General features: G+C 32.2%; 2 protein-coding genes across 2 annotated transcripts; both read left to right on the forward strand.

The window, feature by feature from the left end:
* The first annotated feature begins 378 nt into the window (after positions 1-378).
* LOC139525278 (uncharacterized) lies at positions 379-11052 on the forward strand. Its single transcript, XM_071320479.1, has 8 exons — positions 379-434; positions 895-974; positions 1792-2115; positions 5896-6156; positions 6576-6875; positions 7645-7737; positions 8747-8786; positions 11004-11052. Exons 2-8 carry the CDS (start codon positions 917-919, stop codon positions 11050-11052), a joined length of 1125 nt encoding a protein of 374 aa, XP_071176580.1. The 5' UTR covers positions 379-434; positions 895-916.
* A 78-nt stretch (positions 11053-11130) lies between these two features.
* On the forward strand, positions 11131-13767 carry LOC139524661 (uncharacterized). The gene is made up of 4 exons (XM_071319639.1): positions 11131-11426; positions 11803-11994; positions 12237-12347; positions 12606-13767. The coding sequence occupies exons 1-4, from the start codon at positions 11234-11236 to the stop codon at positions 13661-13663; spliced, it is 1554 nt and encodes a 517-aa protein (XP_071175740.1). The 5' UTR covers positions 11131-11233; the 3' UTR covers positions 13664-13767.
* The last annotated feature ends 6110 nt before the right edge of the window (positions 13768-19877 follow it).

The raw sequence follows: 19877 nt of genomic DNA on the forward strand, positions 1-19877 counted from the left end.
CAAAGCATAAGGTAGTTAGTCTATTCATTGCGACATCTTAACAATACAACACAAATACATTTAGCATTGAAACTATATCTTTGCAATATAATAGTTTACTTGTTTTATTTTTTATCAAACTATTAGTTAGAGCAAACTTCTGGGGGAAACCATGCATATTAATTCGGAGAATGACGCAGTGCTATAACGGTATCTTTCTTTTCAATGAAAGGTCACACAACTTATCATATATCTAGTGGAACGTAAGAAGACAATCTTTTTGTCACGCTGTGGTTGCCCTTTATCACTTAGGTTGGAAATTTACATTTAAAATTATACATCTATATATAGATTAAAATGTTTAACACATATCTAAACCGAAAGCACTCGGTTATTCCAAAAAGGGTTAGTTGGAGTATTATTAAATCAATATGGCTGAATATTACTGACAAAGGGCATGTATTTACATTAATTAATATATATATATATATATATATATATATATATATATATATATATATATATATATATATATATAAAAGTAACTTGTCCATAAATCTTTTGTTTTATTCAGGAAAATAAATAAATTAAGACCCTTATTAATGTAGTTCATGGCTAGACATAAAGATATTTGAAAGTGCAAAATAAATAATAATTGAATTCGATTGTGCTACAGACTTAACCATTCTCCTTTTATTTAATGGCAATATAAAACGTATTTTCTACAATGCTTTATAAAATTCATATTCAACCAAAACGTAGAGCAGTAACACAGAATATAAATAAGAATTAATGCATTCATGCCACTCTCTATACTCATTTTGATATGGGTAAGCATTATATTTGCCAATATCTAGATGCAGAGCATCTTAATACCGAGCATTAACTTAATTGATAAAAATGTTTTAATTACAGATGTGAACATTTGTGAACCAGAATGATGTTCTTAACCTCCCTCAGTTTGTTAGTAATTACTATTTTTACTGGGTGCAAAAGTAAGTAAAAACAGAAACTAGTAAGAGATGAACAAAAAGAAAGTAAAAGAAACAACTAAACTGAACAAACACAAACAAGATAAAGATATCGAACTATAAAAAATAGCAGGAGATATTGAACGAAAAAACAAAGGTACGAGCCAAGGCTCCGTGTTGAGGGCCGTATTTTGACTTATAATGTCTTACTTTTTACAAATTGTGACTTGTATGGAGAATTGTCTCATTGGCACTCATACCACATCTTCTTATATCTATCTAAAGGTACGGGATATGAAACATAAATACAGTCACATGGTATACTTATGAAACTATTTAAATCGGAGTCCAAATGATCATGTAGTACATTAATTAGACAGTCAAACCAAGTCAATCTGAAGCCAGGTGTAGGGAGAATATAGTGCTCTCTGGGTGTTATCAACTTTTCAACAACTCTTTAGGGACTCCGTAGGTCATCTATAAGACGGAAGAAATATTTCTTTTTCTCAAACATATCCTCTTTTGCAAGTGACAACCAATGATCCTGTCATTCATCTCAGGTTAATTGTTAATTTGCCACTAGATTGTATTCAAACAACTTTAAAGCATCATTCATGTTATAATCAACCTAGTATCATACAGTTTTGAAATCATATATGTACTAGTATACAGATGAAAATTTACACATTCAAGCATTGTGCACTGTACATTGAAATACAAAGTGATCACTAGTATTACTATCTGAATTAAGAAGTGTGTATGTAAATTTTATATAACAACTTTGTAACATTTTGATAAAATTATGGCGTCTAACATTAACATATTTTATGTTCTCTGCCAGGTTTGTCCGATATTCCGAAAATATCAGTATATCCATGTGAAGTACCAGTGGCCGACAAACTTTTTTCAATATGCTGTAAAACGGAGAATATCTACACTTCTTCTGTTTTCTTCTTCCAAAATACAACGGATAATATCATCGCTAAAATAGACCACCCTTGTTATGTCACAACTGGTCGAGGATTGATTAGCTGGAACTGTCAAACATCCGGGCATATTCGGACCTTCAGGATAAACACAACAAGAAATACAAGTCATTCAACTGGATTGTGGGGATGTGAATATTATGGTGGAAGATCTTCATTCAATCTTACAGAAAACAAAAGTAAATAATTTGAATAGATTAATCGCGCTTATCAAACTATTTTTTTTAGTTTCATAACTTTTATGAAAGCAGGGCTTCAAAGTTATTTTGAAACTGCCTATTCTAGAGGTGGCATAAATCAGATGTGGATACTAAAAAATTCCAAAGATCTTTTAGAGTACATACAATCTAACTCTCTTTCATCTTGCAATAGTATTAAAACATTTGACTTTCTACACTTTACACAAGTATTCCACATTCCAAACTTAAAGTCAAATTGAAAGAGTTGGTATTGCTTTGTTTCATAAAAAAAGAATGGCTAACGTAGATACAAGTATCTTGTCTTAGGGAGGGATAAATCCTACTTTGTAACGGATCACCCTGATTCAAACAAAAAATTCTCTGAATCTGACATTACCAAGATGCTTGATTTCTTGATTGACAACATATTTGTTATGTTCGGGGGACGTGTTTTCCAACAGACTGTCGGCATTCTAATGGGAACCAATTGTGCTCCTCTTCCTGCCGACTTTTTTATTTATTATTATGAGGCCGACTTCATACAGGAACTTCTTAGGAAGAAAGATAATAAGTTAGCAATATCCTTTAACTTTACTTTCCGCTTTATAGATGATGTTCTCTCACTAAATAGTACAAAATCTGGTGACTATGTTGAATGCATCTATCCAATCGAACTAGTGATAAAGGACACACCAGATACATTTAAGTCGGCCTCATATCTTGACATATCTGGACTTACATCTAGAAATCGACAATGAGGGTCGTTTGAAAACAAAACTTTAAGACAAAAGAGATGATTTCAGCTTTCCAATTGTGAACTTTCCATTTCTAAGTAGCAACATTCCAGCAGCACCTACATACGGGGTATATATCTCCCAATTGATACGATATTCCCGTGCTTGTATTTCCTATCATCATTTCTCTTGATAGAGGGTTGCTGTTCACAAGGAAGCTATCAAACTAAGAGTTCCAAATGGTAAAGTTGAAATCATCCCTTCGTAAATTTTAAGGACGCCATCACGAGTTGGTTCAAACTCCCCGGCAGTTCCAGTTCCGATCCGAATACGGGTCCGCATACTACTCTACACTATGATGGAGTAAAGGAAAAAGGTTCCAGAACGGAAACGATCACTGTACGGAGTTTGGAGTTGGTTGACCGTTATGGAATAACCGTTTTACAGATGATATCGGATATGTTCCTTACGTCGTAACTACAAACTCCTTCCCTTTCATGAATGTAACCTACCGAATTAGACTACTAGTATTTACCGGATTTGTTATAACATGAGCAACACAACGGGTGCCACATGTGGAACAGGATATGCTTACCCTTCCGGAGCACCTGAGATCACCCCAGGTTTTGAAGGGGTTCGTGTTGCTTATTCTTTAGTTTTCTATGTTGTGTCATGTGTACTAATGTTTGTCTGTTTGTCTTTTTCATTTTTAGCCATGGCGTTGTCAGTTTATTTTCGATTTATGAGCTTGACTGTCCCTCTGGTATCTTTCGTTCCTCTTTTATACATATACTTGAATTTTTACTAGATAGCATTTTTGTTCGCTTTGGAGATTCCGTATATCGTCAGATTATCGGAATTCCAATGGGGACCAACTGTGCACCACTTATTGCGGACCTGTTTTTGTATTGCTATGAGTTACAATTTATGACAAAAATAAGCAAAGACCCATCGAAACAACATCTGATAAACAAATTTAATAATACTTTTAGATATTTGGATGATATTTTGGCTCTCAATAATAACGAATTCAGTGTGTATATTAAAGAAATTTATCCTGTTGAACTTACTTTAAATAAAGCTAATACTAACAATGACCACTGCCCTTTCCTCGATCTTGATATATATATAACTAACGGAAAGCTGAATACTAAAATTTATGATAAAAGAGATGATTTTTCATTTCCTATCGTTAATTATCCATTTTTAGATGGTGACGTTCCCTTGTCACCATCTTACGGTGTTTATATATCTCAACTTGTACGATTCTCTCGTGTATGTAACAATGTTTTAGATTTTACCGAAAGAAATGTATGTATTACTGAAAAATTATTACACCAGGGTTTTCGATATCACAAACTAGTCAAACATTTACTAAATTTTATCATCGGTATAAGGACATCATTCGTAAATATAGCTCAACATGCAGACTTCTTATATATATATATACGTTCAGATATTTCACATCCAATTTTTTTATGGAAATATTCTTTATAAAGCACAAAGGTGTCAGTATTCACCTCAAAAACAAAACCTTTGAATAGACTTATTAATAAGGGATATAGTTACGATACTGTTGTCAGGTCATTAAAGATTGCATATTTTGGCGTTAATATTGATTCACTTATAGGGTCTTTGCATCGGAACTAAACACATTTATTCAAAAACCAACTGTTGGCATGGCACGGGTTATGTTCTTCTCATATATGCTATGATGGTATGATACTAAACCCCTAACGGGAAGGATTGTGCCTGATATTCATATGATGAAATCATAATCCTTCAGTCAGTTTAATTGAAGTCTGGAGCTGGCATGTCAGTTAACTGCTAGTAGCCTGTTGTTATTTATGTATAATTGTCATTTTGTTTATTTTCTTTGGTTACATCTTCTGACATCAGACTCGGACTTCTCTTGAACTGATTTTTTTACTACATTGGCTAGAGGTATAGGGAGAGGGTTGAGATCTCACAAACATGTTTAACCCCGCCGCATTTTTGCGTCTGTCCCAAGTCAGGAGCCTCTGGCCTTTGTTAGTCTTGTATTATTTTAATTTTAGTTTCTTGTGTACAATTTGGAAATTAGTATGGCGTTCATTATCACTGAACTAGTATATATTTGTTTAGGGGCCAGCTGAAGGACGACTCCGGGTGCGGGAATTTCTCGCTACATTGAAGACCTGTTGGTGACCTTCTGCTGTTGTTTTTTTCTATGGTCGGGTTGTTGTCTCTTTGGCACATTCCCCATTTCCATTCTCAATTTTACTGTAAATTCAGAAGTTATTGTGTCCATGTATTATTGCAACTGCTATCCAGTAGACACTAATGCAATAATAATTATCGATATTTCAGGAAAATATACATACAAATAATGCTACAAAAAAAAAAATTAGCCAGTTTTTATATTTCAACCTCTCTCGCATTACTACAATGATGATAAAATCGCAAATTCAATTTTAGAATTCTCAGACCGTTTTATTCTAAATTTTATAAAGATTTTATACATTTTTAACATTTCAAGAACAAATGCCTTTAAATCATTTCATAAACCAATACTGTAAGACATATTCACCCGTGAAATTGATTTACAACCAATGGGTCGATGCAACTGCTGGGCGACGTTTCGTTCTCGAAGGTACCACCTGCCAGAACTCTGCACTTGTTTTTTACACAAATTATCATTTTGGTTCGCTAGATGCGCTTTTCGCCTCGTATCATTGATAACAGTTTACAACCACTGAGTTGATGCCTCTAATGCATGGTGAAGGCTATCATCAGCCCAGTAGTAAGCACTTTTGTATTGACACGAATATATATTAATATGTTTGTTTTGCTGTAAATTTACTATTTATAAGATACTGTTTATAAGATTTCGAATTATTTGAAACACTGGGGTCTACCAAGTGTCATGATTTGAGCGTCACTGAAGACACTTTTGTTGACGAAACGTGCGTTTGGCGAATCAAATTTTACACGTGGTATTTTCGGTATCGGATATATTTCGTTAATACAGCTGACAATTCGAAATTGACATGTTTTTCTTTTCCAGTTGTGACAAGAAACAGTGGCAGCCATTTCGCCAAACTACATGATAACAGTACATTGACATGGATGGTCCGTCACAGAGACTACAAGATATACATGCCTGATGGACAATTACTGAACACATCTGATTTAAAACATTCAATGGAAAACAACATTACATCTGTCAGTGTTACCGTGCACCATATAGTCGAAAAGGATAATGGTACATATATTTGTGTATCAGACCAAAACAAAAGACGAGATGCTATAACACTGATTGTCGTAGGTATGTAAAAATTATCGGCTAATGGTACCCATTGGCAAAATAGTCGGTTAATATTTTAGAGGATAATTCATTAATTTCACCAGTTTTCTTGTAATAATACAAGTTTGGTACCTACAGTCTTTTAATTATAATAAAGAGTTGAAAAATATTGGATACAGACATTTAACTTGATTTTTTTGATAGACCTTGGCAATGAATTATTCTAGCTTTGTGGGCCAGAATAACGAAAATTTTCTAACACAAACTGGTTTTTAGCTATGAAATACGCCTCTCTGACAGCCCAATAATATTTTTGCGATAATTACAAGTAAAGTGATAAAAACACCATATTTACGCAAACATCTATATGTAACAATCAGACTGTAGTTGACAGTTGATAGTAACATCATAAATTCCTAATTATTATTAACAAATTTCAGAACCACCTTTAAGACCATCAATATTAGCTCTGAAGACAGAGTTTTCCGGCCATATGATGACTCTCAACCTTACCTGTCAGACAAACAGTTTATCTGCAGGACCACCATATTATGTTCCTCATTTTAACATATCATGGTCGTATTCTACAACAGCAAGTTACAAAGTTATTCCAGATGGGCATTTTCTGATTATCAAGAATTTTGATTGCAGTTTAAAATATTCAAGACCTGTTTTCTGTGCACTGAAAGAGAGTCCAGGAGAATGGACTCCATCTACATTCACTTATCCTCATAAGCAATGTAAGTTTGATGATAATTTCATCATATGTTCTACAATAAAATATCTTCTTACATTTGTATCTATAGCAAACATATTACATTCTCAAAAGGGTTCTCTAGATGAGCAATATGTAGATATAACGTTGTCAAAAACGAAAACTCATTAGTTATTTAAAACGAATTTTTGAAATACTCACTATTTTAAGTAAATCATTAGAAAGAGTGATAACGTACTCGTATGGTACATAGGGGACATAATTAATGAGGCACAAAGAAAAAGACCGGTGAAAGATACCAAAGGGATATTCAAAGTCATAAGTCGAAAACAAACTGACAATATATTGAAAAAATGATCAAAAGATAGACAACAGTACACACAACACAACAAAATACTAAAACCAAAACCAAAAACCTGGAACTATGCAAGGTTCTCACGTTTAATTAGATACACTGAATACAAGTTTAATCTATATAGATAGTACCCACTCTGGGTAAATAAATCAATAGCAACAATTCTAAAATGTACAAAAATTATACGTATTTCTGATATAGTCTCTAGTAGGTTTGCTTGAAAGCAAGGATATTGAATGCCACTATGACATTTTTTCAATAGGACTGTCAATAAAACACAACTTTTACATTTAAGACGTTTTGTTAGTACAGATGGGGAATTGATCTGTAAAAATGGCATAACTTCTTCAATTGAACTAATGCTTGTATTTACATCTGAAGTGAGTAGCTGAACATGAACGCAAATTAAATACATATTATTTACCCTAATCTGTCATAGGTGTTTCCAGACCAAATGTAGATACAGAACAGGATTCTAAAACCGATAAAAGCGCTCAGACTGCAGGATATGTGATAGCTGGAATATCTTGTGGTATGTATGCTTATCTAATCGTGAAGCTACATAATATACTCTATAACATATATTGTGCAGTTTAGATCCACTACATCAAGTGATACATATATATATATATATATATATATGTGATATTTCTCCTTTCGAGATCTTTGATATTTTCAAAGTTTAGTCTAAAACTATAATTTGCAAAAAATGTGTGACGTCACTTGTGTTTTTCTAATTGTTACTGTTAAGCAGAATACTACTAAAATGTGTAAATCTTATAGAGTTTAAGGATTTGTATCAAGAAAGACTATTTTTATTCAAGTCGTGGTGTATTATGATAGTAAAATAGAATTTAACAATATAAAAAAAGTCATCATCACCGAAAGAAAAAGTCAAAAACAAACATAAGCTTACAAACACAACATATAAAAGGCAAAAGTGTGAAAAAAACCTCCACAAAAAGCGGAACGATTCCAGAAGGGCCGTTAGTTAAACAACGATGTTTCTACAACAAGTAATAATGTGGCAAATAATCACAACCTGAGATGACAAAATTGAAGAAAGAGGAACGGAATAAGGGTTGCAATGAATGAATGAAACTGTCTGTTGTTAAGTGTAACATAGATAATCTATATCAATACATGAAAAGGGAACCGATATTCGCTGAATATATATACATTGTAAAAAAAGTTAAAAAGATCATCATTGCATGATACATTGCCTATTGAAATTATCTAAAAGAAAACCTATATGTATTTAGGCGGAATATCCTTCTCATATAAACTGCTTAATTGACAATACCAATAATTGCTAAAAAGTTATGTTAGAATTATTTTTTATTTCATTAATAAATACACTTGCTTCATACTGCCATGAGGTAAACTGCTTTACCAATTGATCTGATTGTACGAATGTATTCAAACTGCAATCGGGAAAACAACTAGCAATTGGTATGATGAAAGGACAAAACCTTTCGAAAATGCTCAATAAAGAACCATTGGTTTTGAATCATATACATATACTGTATTATTTATTTTAGGTATTGCTTTTATCGGTTTTATTGTTTACATTTACTTCAAGTGAGTACAATAATATTTTTTAAGAATGTATAATGAAAACACACATCCTATTCCATTTCGTTTGACCTACATCATTGGTGACATTAACTAAATTACGAAATGAAAACTGAAAAAAGTAATATACGTGATTGAAACATAGAACAGTCCCCAAAACCACATGGTTAACCTGAATTCACCTCAAATTTGTACACCCTAATTTCTTTCCAATCTTAATAGTTAACCTGAGAAATGTTAATCATAAAAGGCATATTTTTGATTGTTTCTTTTAATTAAAACTTGTTTAGACTTGGGAATATTTGAATATTCTGTTATTGAAGACTGTATGTTGACATCTGGAAGTCAAAGCCACATTTACAGAAAACAAGTTAACTTAGTCATGTATTCAGTTGTTGTTGTTGTTGGTATCGGATATATGTTATTCGTCTAGTAGATTGTCAGAATTTTTCTTTGTTTGGTCATCTTATTAATGACTATACGGTACGAATTTTGCTCATTATTGAAGGGTTCAAAACAACAAAAAGTGGCAAGTTCCACGTCATTTTGACAAATGAATAGAAATTTGTCGCATTGGCAATTATACACAAACTATGCTCTTCAACTTTGTACTTGTTTGGCTTTATAACTATTTTGATCTGAGCTTCACTGATAAGTCTTATGTAGACGAAACGCGCGTCTGGCGTACTAAATTATAATCCTGGTACCTTTGATAACTATTTTCCACCAATGGGTTGATGACACTGTTGGTGGACGTTTCGTTCCGAGGGTATCACCAGCCCAGTAGTCAGCACTTTATTGAACACATGAATATCAATTATATGGTCATTTTTATTTTCCTGTTACAAAACTTTGAATTTTTCGAAAAACTAAGGATTTGCTTATCCCAGGAATAGATTACCTAAGCCGTATTTCGCACAACGTTTTGGAATTTTGGGTCCTCAATGGTTTTCAACTTTGTACTTGCTTGGCTTTATAACTATTTTGATCTGAGCGTCACTGATGAGTCTTATGAAAACGAAACGCGCGTCTGGCGTACTAAATTGAAATCCTCGTACCTTTGATAACTATTTACACCACTGGGTCGATGCCACTGCTGTTGGCATTTCGTTCCGAGGGTATAACTAGCCAAGTATTCAGTACTTCGGTGTTGACATGAATATCAATCATATGGTCATTTTTATAAATTTCCTGTTACAAAACTTTGAATTTTTTCGAAAAACTAAGGATTTTCTTATCCCAGGAATAGATTACTTCGCCGTATTTGGCACAACTTTTTAGAATTTTGAGTCTTATCTAGAAACGAAACGTGCGTCTGGCGTACTAAATTATAATCCTTGTACCTTTGATAACGATACCACCTTTTCTTATTTTATAATAATACCTATCAATTCATCAAAGAATTCATGAAATTACTGATTGAAATCCCTAGTGAAAATTTCATAGGCTGATTGTTTTTATTTTACTATACATATCCTTGTTTTAATTAAGATACACTATATTAATATGATAAAAAAAAAATAATATACAAATTGAAAAACAATTGAAAAGTTTTTTGGCAAACGAATTGGTCTTTCGGTTATATTTGTTAATTATTATGAAAATTAACTATAAAACCAAAGGGTCAGTAATTCTAAAAACCGAAGAAGGAACGACGATTACATTGTCAAAAGAAGAATGAGACATAAACATGCATTTGTGACATAACTTAACTATATTTAAAGATCGAGTTATAATATTTATTCACCTGAAAACAGATAATGAACGTTGATGCTTCGGAAGGGTATGTCGTTCTTGCTTCACTCTAGGAAATATTTATACTGTATTGCCTTTGACAATGTAATTCCAATAAATTAGTAGATGAAAAGACAGGATTTCTATTGAAGGACACTGACAAATGAATTATTTTACAGGATATACCGGAGTGGAAGAAACCATGGGCAGAGCACGTGAGTTATATACTATATTCCTTTATTTTATCTTCTATTAAATCTCTTACTACCCTCATGTTGATATATTCATCCATTGAGCACGAAAAATCCATGTTTCTTTCATGGCCCCATTAATATATATGAATATACTATATTGGAATGTACATCATCTTCTGCTGTTTTTTCATTTTTTTTTTAAATTGAAACCCAATCAAGCGGAAAAATACCTTTCTCTTTTTATTAAAATTTCAGATTGAATTACTCATTTTTAAGAAGTATAATTAAATTTCAGATGTGATAATTACGAAGCTGTTGTTGTGACAAATGTGATGTTTTACTAGAATGTTGTGAAGAAATTACGGAGAATTGTCATGAGAGTTGCCAAGATAAATGTTGAATCAATATTGAATTATTCATTTTAAGAAGTATAATTAAATATCAGATGTTATATTTTACGAAGCTGTTGTTGTGACAAATGTGATGTTTTACTAGAATGTTGTGAAGAAATTACAGAGAGTTGTCATGAGAGTTGCCAAGATAAATGTTGAATCAATATTAAATTATTCATTTCAAGAAGTATTATTAAATTTCAGATGTTATATTTTACGAAGCTGTTGTTGTGACAAATGTGATATTTTACTAGAATGTTGTGAAGAAATTTCGGAGAGTTGTAAAGAGAGTTGCCAAGATAAATGTTGTACAAGGTGCAAGAAAGGTAATCTCACATGTCTTTTTAATTCTTTTTATAATGAAAACGTTTATATCTTATGATTTTCTATTTGCCGAATGTTGGTAATGACGTTATGAAGTTTTGCTATTCCAAAAAGTTTTATGAAAACAAAAGACATGCACGGATTCCTTAATTCAAAGAGTTGATGTTTGTTAGAATTATCAAATTTTATATTAAATGGAATGAAAATCATTGCGTATTTCACTACTTTAGAATTAACTGACGCAAGTAAAAGAGGAAACGACGAAATCGAACATCTCCATACCAATCTAATTACTGCATACCATGACATGATTAGTTTTTATTTTGAAAAAATATCTATTGTTAGTTTGTAAGATTTCTTTATATTTTTTTATTGAAGACAGCGACGACGACGAACCCATTGATTTAGAAATACATAGCAGAGTACGAAGAACAAGACGTACAACTGAAGACGATTTACAGAATATCCTTCACCTCTACAATGTCCAAGACACACCCACAGTGACCCCACAACAACAGAGAAGGGTGACGTTTTCTGCACATAACCAGGGAACGGTTACAAATGATGTTGGTAATGAAGCAAAAAGTACTCATAAGCGGCAATCACAAAAAATGTGAAAAGATAAAAAATAAAAAATGGCACACAAATATAAAGAAATGAGAAACATGTGTTTTCCTAAAGAAAAGCTATTTAATGATGAAAATAAAAAAAAATAAAAAAATGGTAGAAAAATAGGATAAATAAATTAAGGACTGTTATCCATATCCTTATAAGGAGACAATTTGATTGATAGAATATCATTATTTTTTCAGATATTTTATCTGGTGCAACAGGAACAAATGAAATCGTCCTAAATGAATCTATACCGACTAATTCTGCTAGTGGAGTAAATCAAGCAGGCTTAGTCATAGAACTTGAAACATGTAAGTGTATCGATTTGAAACATTGAAGATTGTATAACAGAAATGATGAACAACCCATTACATTTTCTATCGGTATCATGGCGAAATATTAAACAACATACATGTGAATCTTCAAACATATAGTAAACATTCATACTGTAAAAAGATCTACTTACATATACGTAATGAAAACATTGGTTAGGATTGCATAAATATATGAAAATAATACTGTCTTTTTAAGACCAAATAATTTTATTGAAATGTTGTCCTTTCTTTTAGGTCTTAAACACTTGGGTAAATTAGTAAGTACCACTGAGAACCAAGTACAAGTTCGTAGATCACATATTATTGAGGACATGCTTAATATCTACACAGATACTAATGTAGTGCGTTCCCGGTTACATGTAAAATTGATAGGAGAAGGCGGATCAGATTGGGGAGGAGTCAGTCGTGACGTATTTACAACATTTTGGAACGCAGCTTCGTCTGCTTTTTTTCAAGGTGATTCTGTTCATGTTCCATACCTTCCTCTTGTTAACATGGAGAATGAAAACAAATTTCTTCTGCTGGGTAGAATTTTAACACACAGTACAGCCATTCTTGGCTTCCTTCCGATTCAAATAAGTACTAGCGTCCTTATGGTAATGGTTTATAACACCACAGAAATAGAAGAACACGCTTTAGTGGAAGACTTCCTGTTGTACCTCGACACAAAAGACCGAAAGTTGGTTAAAGAAGCCATTGATGATTTTTCTACACTTTCTGAAAACCAAGTAAGAGATTTGCAAGAATTGTTTATTCGATATGAAATGGGTTCCATGCTCAGGCCTGATTCTTTTAGAAGTCAGCTTCTCAAAATAGCTCGTAATGAACTCTGCGTAAAACCAAGAGCATTGTGCGAGAAAATGAGACAAGGAATACCGGAAGACCATTTTGACCGATTTTGGTGCCGCCTAACGATTGATCATATTGATCTTTTGCATGCTAGACTTAAACCTTCCGCTGATAAAATCCTGAACTGTCTCAAACCAGCAGTTCCATTTGGAGATTTAACAAGGCGACGACGAAGAGTTTACGAATTCTTTCAAGAATTTATTGAAAAGTTAGGGGATGAAGATTTACAGTTACTACTTCAGCTGATAACTGGACAGAGCTGTGTGCCAAAAAGAACAATTCAAGTGGAATTTTCTGAACTAGGTGGGGTTCAAAGAAGACCCGTCTTCCACACGTGTAGTTACATGGTCGAGCTTCCAGACACATACACAAACTATAAAGACTTCGAACAAGAAATGAACAACATTATGCATTCAAATGTATTACAGTTTGATATGGCATAAACCTTTTTTTGTATATGGCATTGGTTTGTTGTACATATAGATAAACGTTTTTTTTTTATGTATGTATGCATATATAGATCACAATAAACCCACAACAATTCTCACAACGATATATTCTTTCGAGAGAGACAAAATGTTGAATACATGTCTAATGTTTGTGTCAAAGTTTCCGATAAGGCGGGTGAATTATTTGCAAGAAAGAAGGCACCGTGAAATGCAGTTTATGTTATTGAAATTTGAACTTGGAAATAAAAAAATATGAGGTATATTCTGTATTCACTCACATCATTCAGACAGAAACGCACCGAGTTGGTCGTTTCACGATATTTTTTCACTATCATCGGGGATTAAATTTGTCAATTTTACACGTGAAGAATTTTACCATGTGTAAAATTTTATTATACAGTATTTGTTTGTTGTTTCAATCGTTGGTGATAAACTTGTAGTGCACCTCTTTCTAACCAAAGTTTTGTAAACTTTGTTTGCCGTTTGTTATAGTTTATTACATGTTATAAAAGTAGAAACAAATATTTCGTTTAATCAGTGTTTACTGACCCTGTTTGAACAGTCAAAAATGTAAACAAACTCACTACACGGGAAAATAGCTTCTGTAGACAAAATTAAGACACATAGGACTTCTGTGCATTTATAATTTTAGTGCCAGTTTTTCGTCCTTTTCAGATGAATATAAAATAGCTCACTGAAAGAAAGAAGGGCGTATTTCTAATATACCTAAATTTTATTAATTGTCGATCGTTGTTTTGAGGTCTGACAATCAGGATTATACCGCTTTTTCTTTCTTTCTTTCATGTTAAAGATTGAAATAGATGAAGCATGTGTACTAACAAACGACGAACTACAAACTGTAGACCCATTTTTAGCGAGTGCATAGTTTGTCAAAGTTTATGTAAACTAAGCAAGCGTATGTTAGAAACAAATGATCTAAACAAGTGCTCGCTGAACCGTTTGTTTCGTTTGTTGTTAGAAAGGAATGCACTCTATGTTCTTCGTCCTAGAATAAGTTTCTTATCTTTCAAACATCAACATACGGTAGTATTTGAAAATTAAATGTTTTGTGTGTGAAAAAATGATATTTTCTGTCTTTCATTGCATTAATGATTTAGATTTTCCGTCGTGTTTCATCTTATATTTTGCTTTTTAAAGAATTTATAAACTATCACATTTAATTTTGTATACACAGTAGTTCATTAGTAATTATTCATTTTATTTGTTATTATTTATGGATTTATCATTTTTTATCTGGGAAAGGGGGGAAAGGGGGGACTGTTCATTTTGAAACAAAACATAACATTTTCTTAATTCCCCATAATCACTATTTTCATTGTATCCCCTTTAAACCATTTAAAACAATATATGTGATCCTCCTAAAATACACAAGCCAAAATTTTAAACATGATGCAAAACACTTACCTTTGAAACACATGATAGGTATGATATACTTAAATTCTTTATTACTTTGAACAATACAGTTCATCAGTATATACTTTAAAATTCTAAAGTTTACAAATATTTCATCATATTGACCCCCATTTGTAATTTCTAACCAAAATTTTAACCCCATTTCAACTTACAGAGAAAAAAAAACTTGGTCCCTCTTTAATTTGACACCCGCGCAGGTAAAACATGATAAATCCCAAATAAATGTCTTTATGGTTTGTGTAATTATGTTATTGTACTAGATGTATAGAATTGTATATTGACACTAGATGTATAGAATTGTATATTGACACTAGATGTATAGAATTGTATATTGACACTAGATGTATGGAATTGTATATTGACACTAGATGTACAGAATTGTATATTGACACTAGATGTATAGAATTGTATATAGACACTAGATGTATAGAATTGTATATTGACACTAGATGTATAGAATTGTATATTGACACTAGATGTATAGAATTGTATATTGACACTAGATGTATAGAATTGTATATTGACACTAGATGTACAGAATTGTATATTGACACTAGATGTATAGAATTGTATATTGACACTAGATGTACAGAATTGTATATTGACAATGTCATAATCTTTCAATCAGTTTAATTGAGGTCTGGAGCTGGCATGTCAGTTAACTGCTAGTAGTCTGTTGTTATTTATGTATTATTGTCATTTTATTTATTTTCTTTTGTTACATCTTTTGACATCAGACTCGGACTTCTCTTGAACTGAATTTTAATGTGCGTATTGTTATTCTTTTACTTTTCTACATTGGCTAGAGGTATAGGGGGAGGGTTGAGATCTCATAAACATGTTTAACCCCGCCGCAATTTTGCGCCTGTCCCAAGTCAGGAGCCTCTGGCCTTTGTTAGTCTTGTATGATTTTAAATTTTAGTTTCTTGTGTATAATTCGGAGTTTAGTATGACGTCCATTATCACTGTACTATTATGCATATTTTAGGGGCCAGCTGAAGGACACCTACGGGTGCGGGAATTCTCGCTACATTGAAGACCCATTGGTTGCCTTCGGCTGTTGTTTGCTCTATGGTCGGGTGGTTGTCGCTTTGACATATTCACCATTTCCTTTCTCAATTTTATCAGTTTGTAATTTCATGTCAAATTTTATCAAAGATAAATATTATGTACATGTTAGATCATCTTCCTTGAAATTAAGTTCTATCAATTTAAAGTGTAAATAGATGATATTCTATAAAAATTATAAAAAAATATATGCATGTTTTTTTTTATAAATAAATGGCTAGTTTTTATAATAAAACTTATGAACACATACTTTTTCTCAGGAAAATTCTATCATTTGTCAAAATTTAGAAGAAGTTTACTTTTTTAAATTGCTTGCTTCCAGCAAACAATTCGCCGACATATTTTTCGTATGCAGCGTGACTTTTCTCGTAAAAACCCGGTGATCGCAATACGAAAATGTGAATGAAAAACCAAACGTTTACATCGCTTCGTCATCAAGATAAACTATATCTTATTATACCTGTTATACACGTGCTTTCCTGAATATTTATGCTTCTGAGTTAACTGTTTACAAACGGGTGACAGTCGTTAAACTTCGGCTTCAAAACACGACCATTAATTAGCTGCCATATTTTCACAACAACACTGACCGATTGAAATATTTTTGACAATTATACGAAATTTATGCGAAAAAAATGATAAAATCGTGCGCAGAAGACTAAGTTAATGATATATGAATGCTTTGGTTCAAGAATTGGATTAAGCAAATCAGCCCTAATACGGATAAATCAGCATATGCAATACTGAAAACGTTCCACTTTCGATAAAAATAAAGAGTTAATATTGCTTTTCGAACAGGGCCAATACATATTTTCGTGCACATGAACCAGAACAGACTGAATATCTTAAATAAAAAGTCCAAATTTGTCTAAGAAGTAAGAATGAAATAGTATCCGATACAGAACATATTTGCTTTTATAAAAAGTACTGTACCTATCATGGGATGCGGTAAGTAATTAACTATACCTATATAAACATTAAACAATGACATGTGATGATTTTAGACAAATAAATAAAGGCAACAGCAGTATAGTGGTTATCAAAAGTCATAAATCCATTGAAAGACAGCAAATCCGGGTTACAAACTAAAACCGAGGGATACACATCAACTACAAGAGATAAAACAAAGGAACAACAGGACCAATGAAGTGCAACAATAACAAACGCTAACATGCAATATTTCTGACTTGGTACAGGACACTTTAGAAAAACTGATTTGTTGAACCTCATTTAAGGGCATACGATACAGTTACAAGGGAGGTAATGACGTTGTTAACGTAAATTGTTATTTTCGCGACGTCAACCTATGACTTATCGGGAAAAGATGCAGTTTTCGACTGATTTTTATCATTCAAACTGATTTATCTTGAAAACGAGTTCATGGACCCCTCTTTTTTAAAACAGCAATTTGTTTCATTTTGCAAGGAGATTATGTGACCCATAATTTATTAAACTGTAAATAGCGCAATTTTTTTAATTTTGATAAACATGCAGCAAAAATTGACGTTTTTTCCTCTATTCATGAACATTTGATAAATATAGAGTTATTTAGGAATAAAAATTGCATAATTTTTAATGATACTTATAAAAAACAGAAATTACCGATTATTTAACAAAAAACAATTTGTGTTTATCTTTTAAAACAAAAAAGTCATGTCTTTCTTTCGAAAAAGAAAATACAGACACAAATCTGAATTTTGAGCAAATATACAAAATTTCGACCTCATTTTACTCAAAAAGTAGCAGATGAAGGTATATTTTTTATAACATATTTGATTTAATCAAGTAAAAAATAGCCTATATGCATATTTTCAGCAACTTGTAAATACAGGTTCAAAACTGTATCGTATGCCCTTAATGGATAGCAAAAGCTCCCGCTGTATGACAAAGTTTAAAATATCGCTGAAATTAACACTACGTGACAGAAATACAGCACAAACACACATAAGAGCATTCATCACAGAGAAACACACAAACAAATAATATAATAGTCGACACAACATACAAACTGCAGAAGAACAATGAACACATATTCCACCAACGACAAACATTCTAGGATATAGAAAAAACAGTGACGCGCTAACGTTATCAACATGCAATTTCCAACTTTATACAATTATTTTCACAATACTCGTGCAAAGAATTTTAACGACAATGATGTTATTGGAAAGACGTTTTATAATCATTTGGACTACAAACAAAAAGACATAACAGATTATCCAACCGAAGCCATAACAGAACATCAAACATAAATAATGAATGTTGGATGTACAAAATACTGAGACACGTCGTATATATATAGCAATACAAATTCACACTCGGTATATAACAGGCATGTTCCCGAATATTTTCAATTTTATATTCGTGAACATGGCAATAATGGTATTGATAACCAGTATACAATACAATAAACTTAATCAAAAAGAATATCAGCATTTACGTCAGCCTGTAAACCATAAAGGAACAATAAAAATGCACTAATGTTTGCGTCAATTTCAAACTGACATTTGTTCTGTATTACAATCACAATAGAATTTCTTATTCTAGGTACATGTACTCGCACATACAATTCAAAACCAAACAAACAAATAAATCTGTATATAATTTATAAGGAAATGTTTGCTCTTCCTGTCTTAAACTTCAAGGTTAATTAAAATAGTATTAATGAAAAAGTGTTACGGAAATAGAGAGTTTAAACGACCTTACAAAAAAATTATAACAAAAAGAACATATTTGCTCTTGTTGTTTTAAAATTCAAGGTTAATGGAAATGGTAAAAGTAAAAAAAATGTTATGGACTTTAAACAACCTTACAAAAAATTAGAACATAACTGCAACTTGTCCAGAAATCTGGATCTATTCATCGAATTTTGAATTGTCTATGTTCGTTGATAAAAGACAAAATTGGCACAATAAGACGGTTGAATTATTTACAAGAAAGACGGCACTGTGAAATGCAGTTTATGTTGTTGAAATTTGAACTTGGAAATAAAAAGATTATGAGGTATATTCTGTATTCACACACACCATTCAGACAGAAACGCATCGAATTGGTCCTTTCACGATATTTTGAACTTAATTGCGTCTTCAGCACTCACAAACATCGGGGTTTAATTGGTCAATTTTACACGTGATGAATTTTAACCATGTGTAAAATTTTATTATATTTGTTTGTTTGTTTCTATCGTTTGTGATAAACTTGTAGTGCATTTCTTTCTAACCAAAGTTTTAAAAACGTTGTGTGCCGTTTGTTATAGTTTATTACATGTTACAAAAGTAGTAATCAGTGTTTACTGACCCTGTTTGAACAGTCAAAAATGTAAACAAACTCATTACACGGGAAAGTAGCTTCTGTAGAAAAATTTAAGACACACAGGACTTCTGTGCATTTATAATTTTATTGCCAGTTTTTCGTCCTTTTCAGATGAATCTAAAATAGCTCAATAAAAGAAAGGAGGGCGTATACCTAATATACCTTAATTTTAGTAATTGTCGATCGTTGTTTTGAGTTCTGACATTCAGGATTGTACCGCTTTTCCTTTCATCAGAATCATTCTTTGTTTGGGGAACATATGAATAGATGAATTGATTCAATGTTAAAGATTGAAATAAATGTAGCGTGTGTACTAACAAACGACGAACGACAAACTGTAGACCCATTTTTAGCGAGTGCATAGTTTGTCAAAGTTTATGCAAACTATGCAAGC

This window comes from Mytilus edulis, chromosome 5 (assembly GCF_963676685.1).
Source record: "Mytilus edulis chromosome 5, xbMytEdul2.2, whole genome shotgun sequence".
NCBI classification, from domain to species: Eukaryota; Metazoa; Mollusca; class Bivalvia; order Mytilida; family Mytilidae; genus Mytilus; species Mytilus edulis.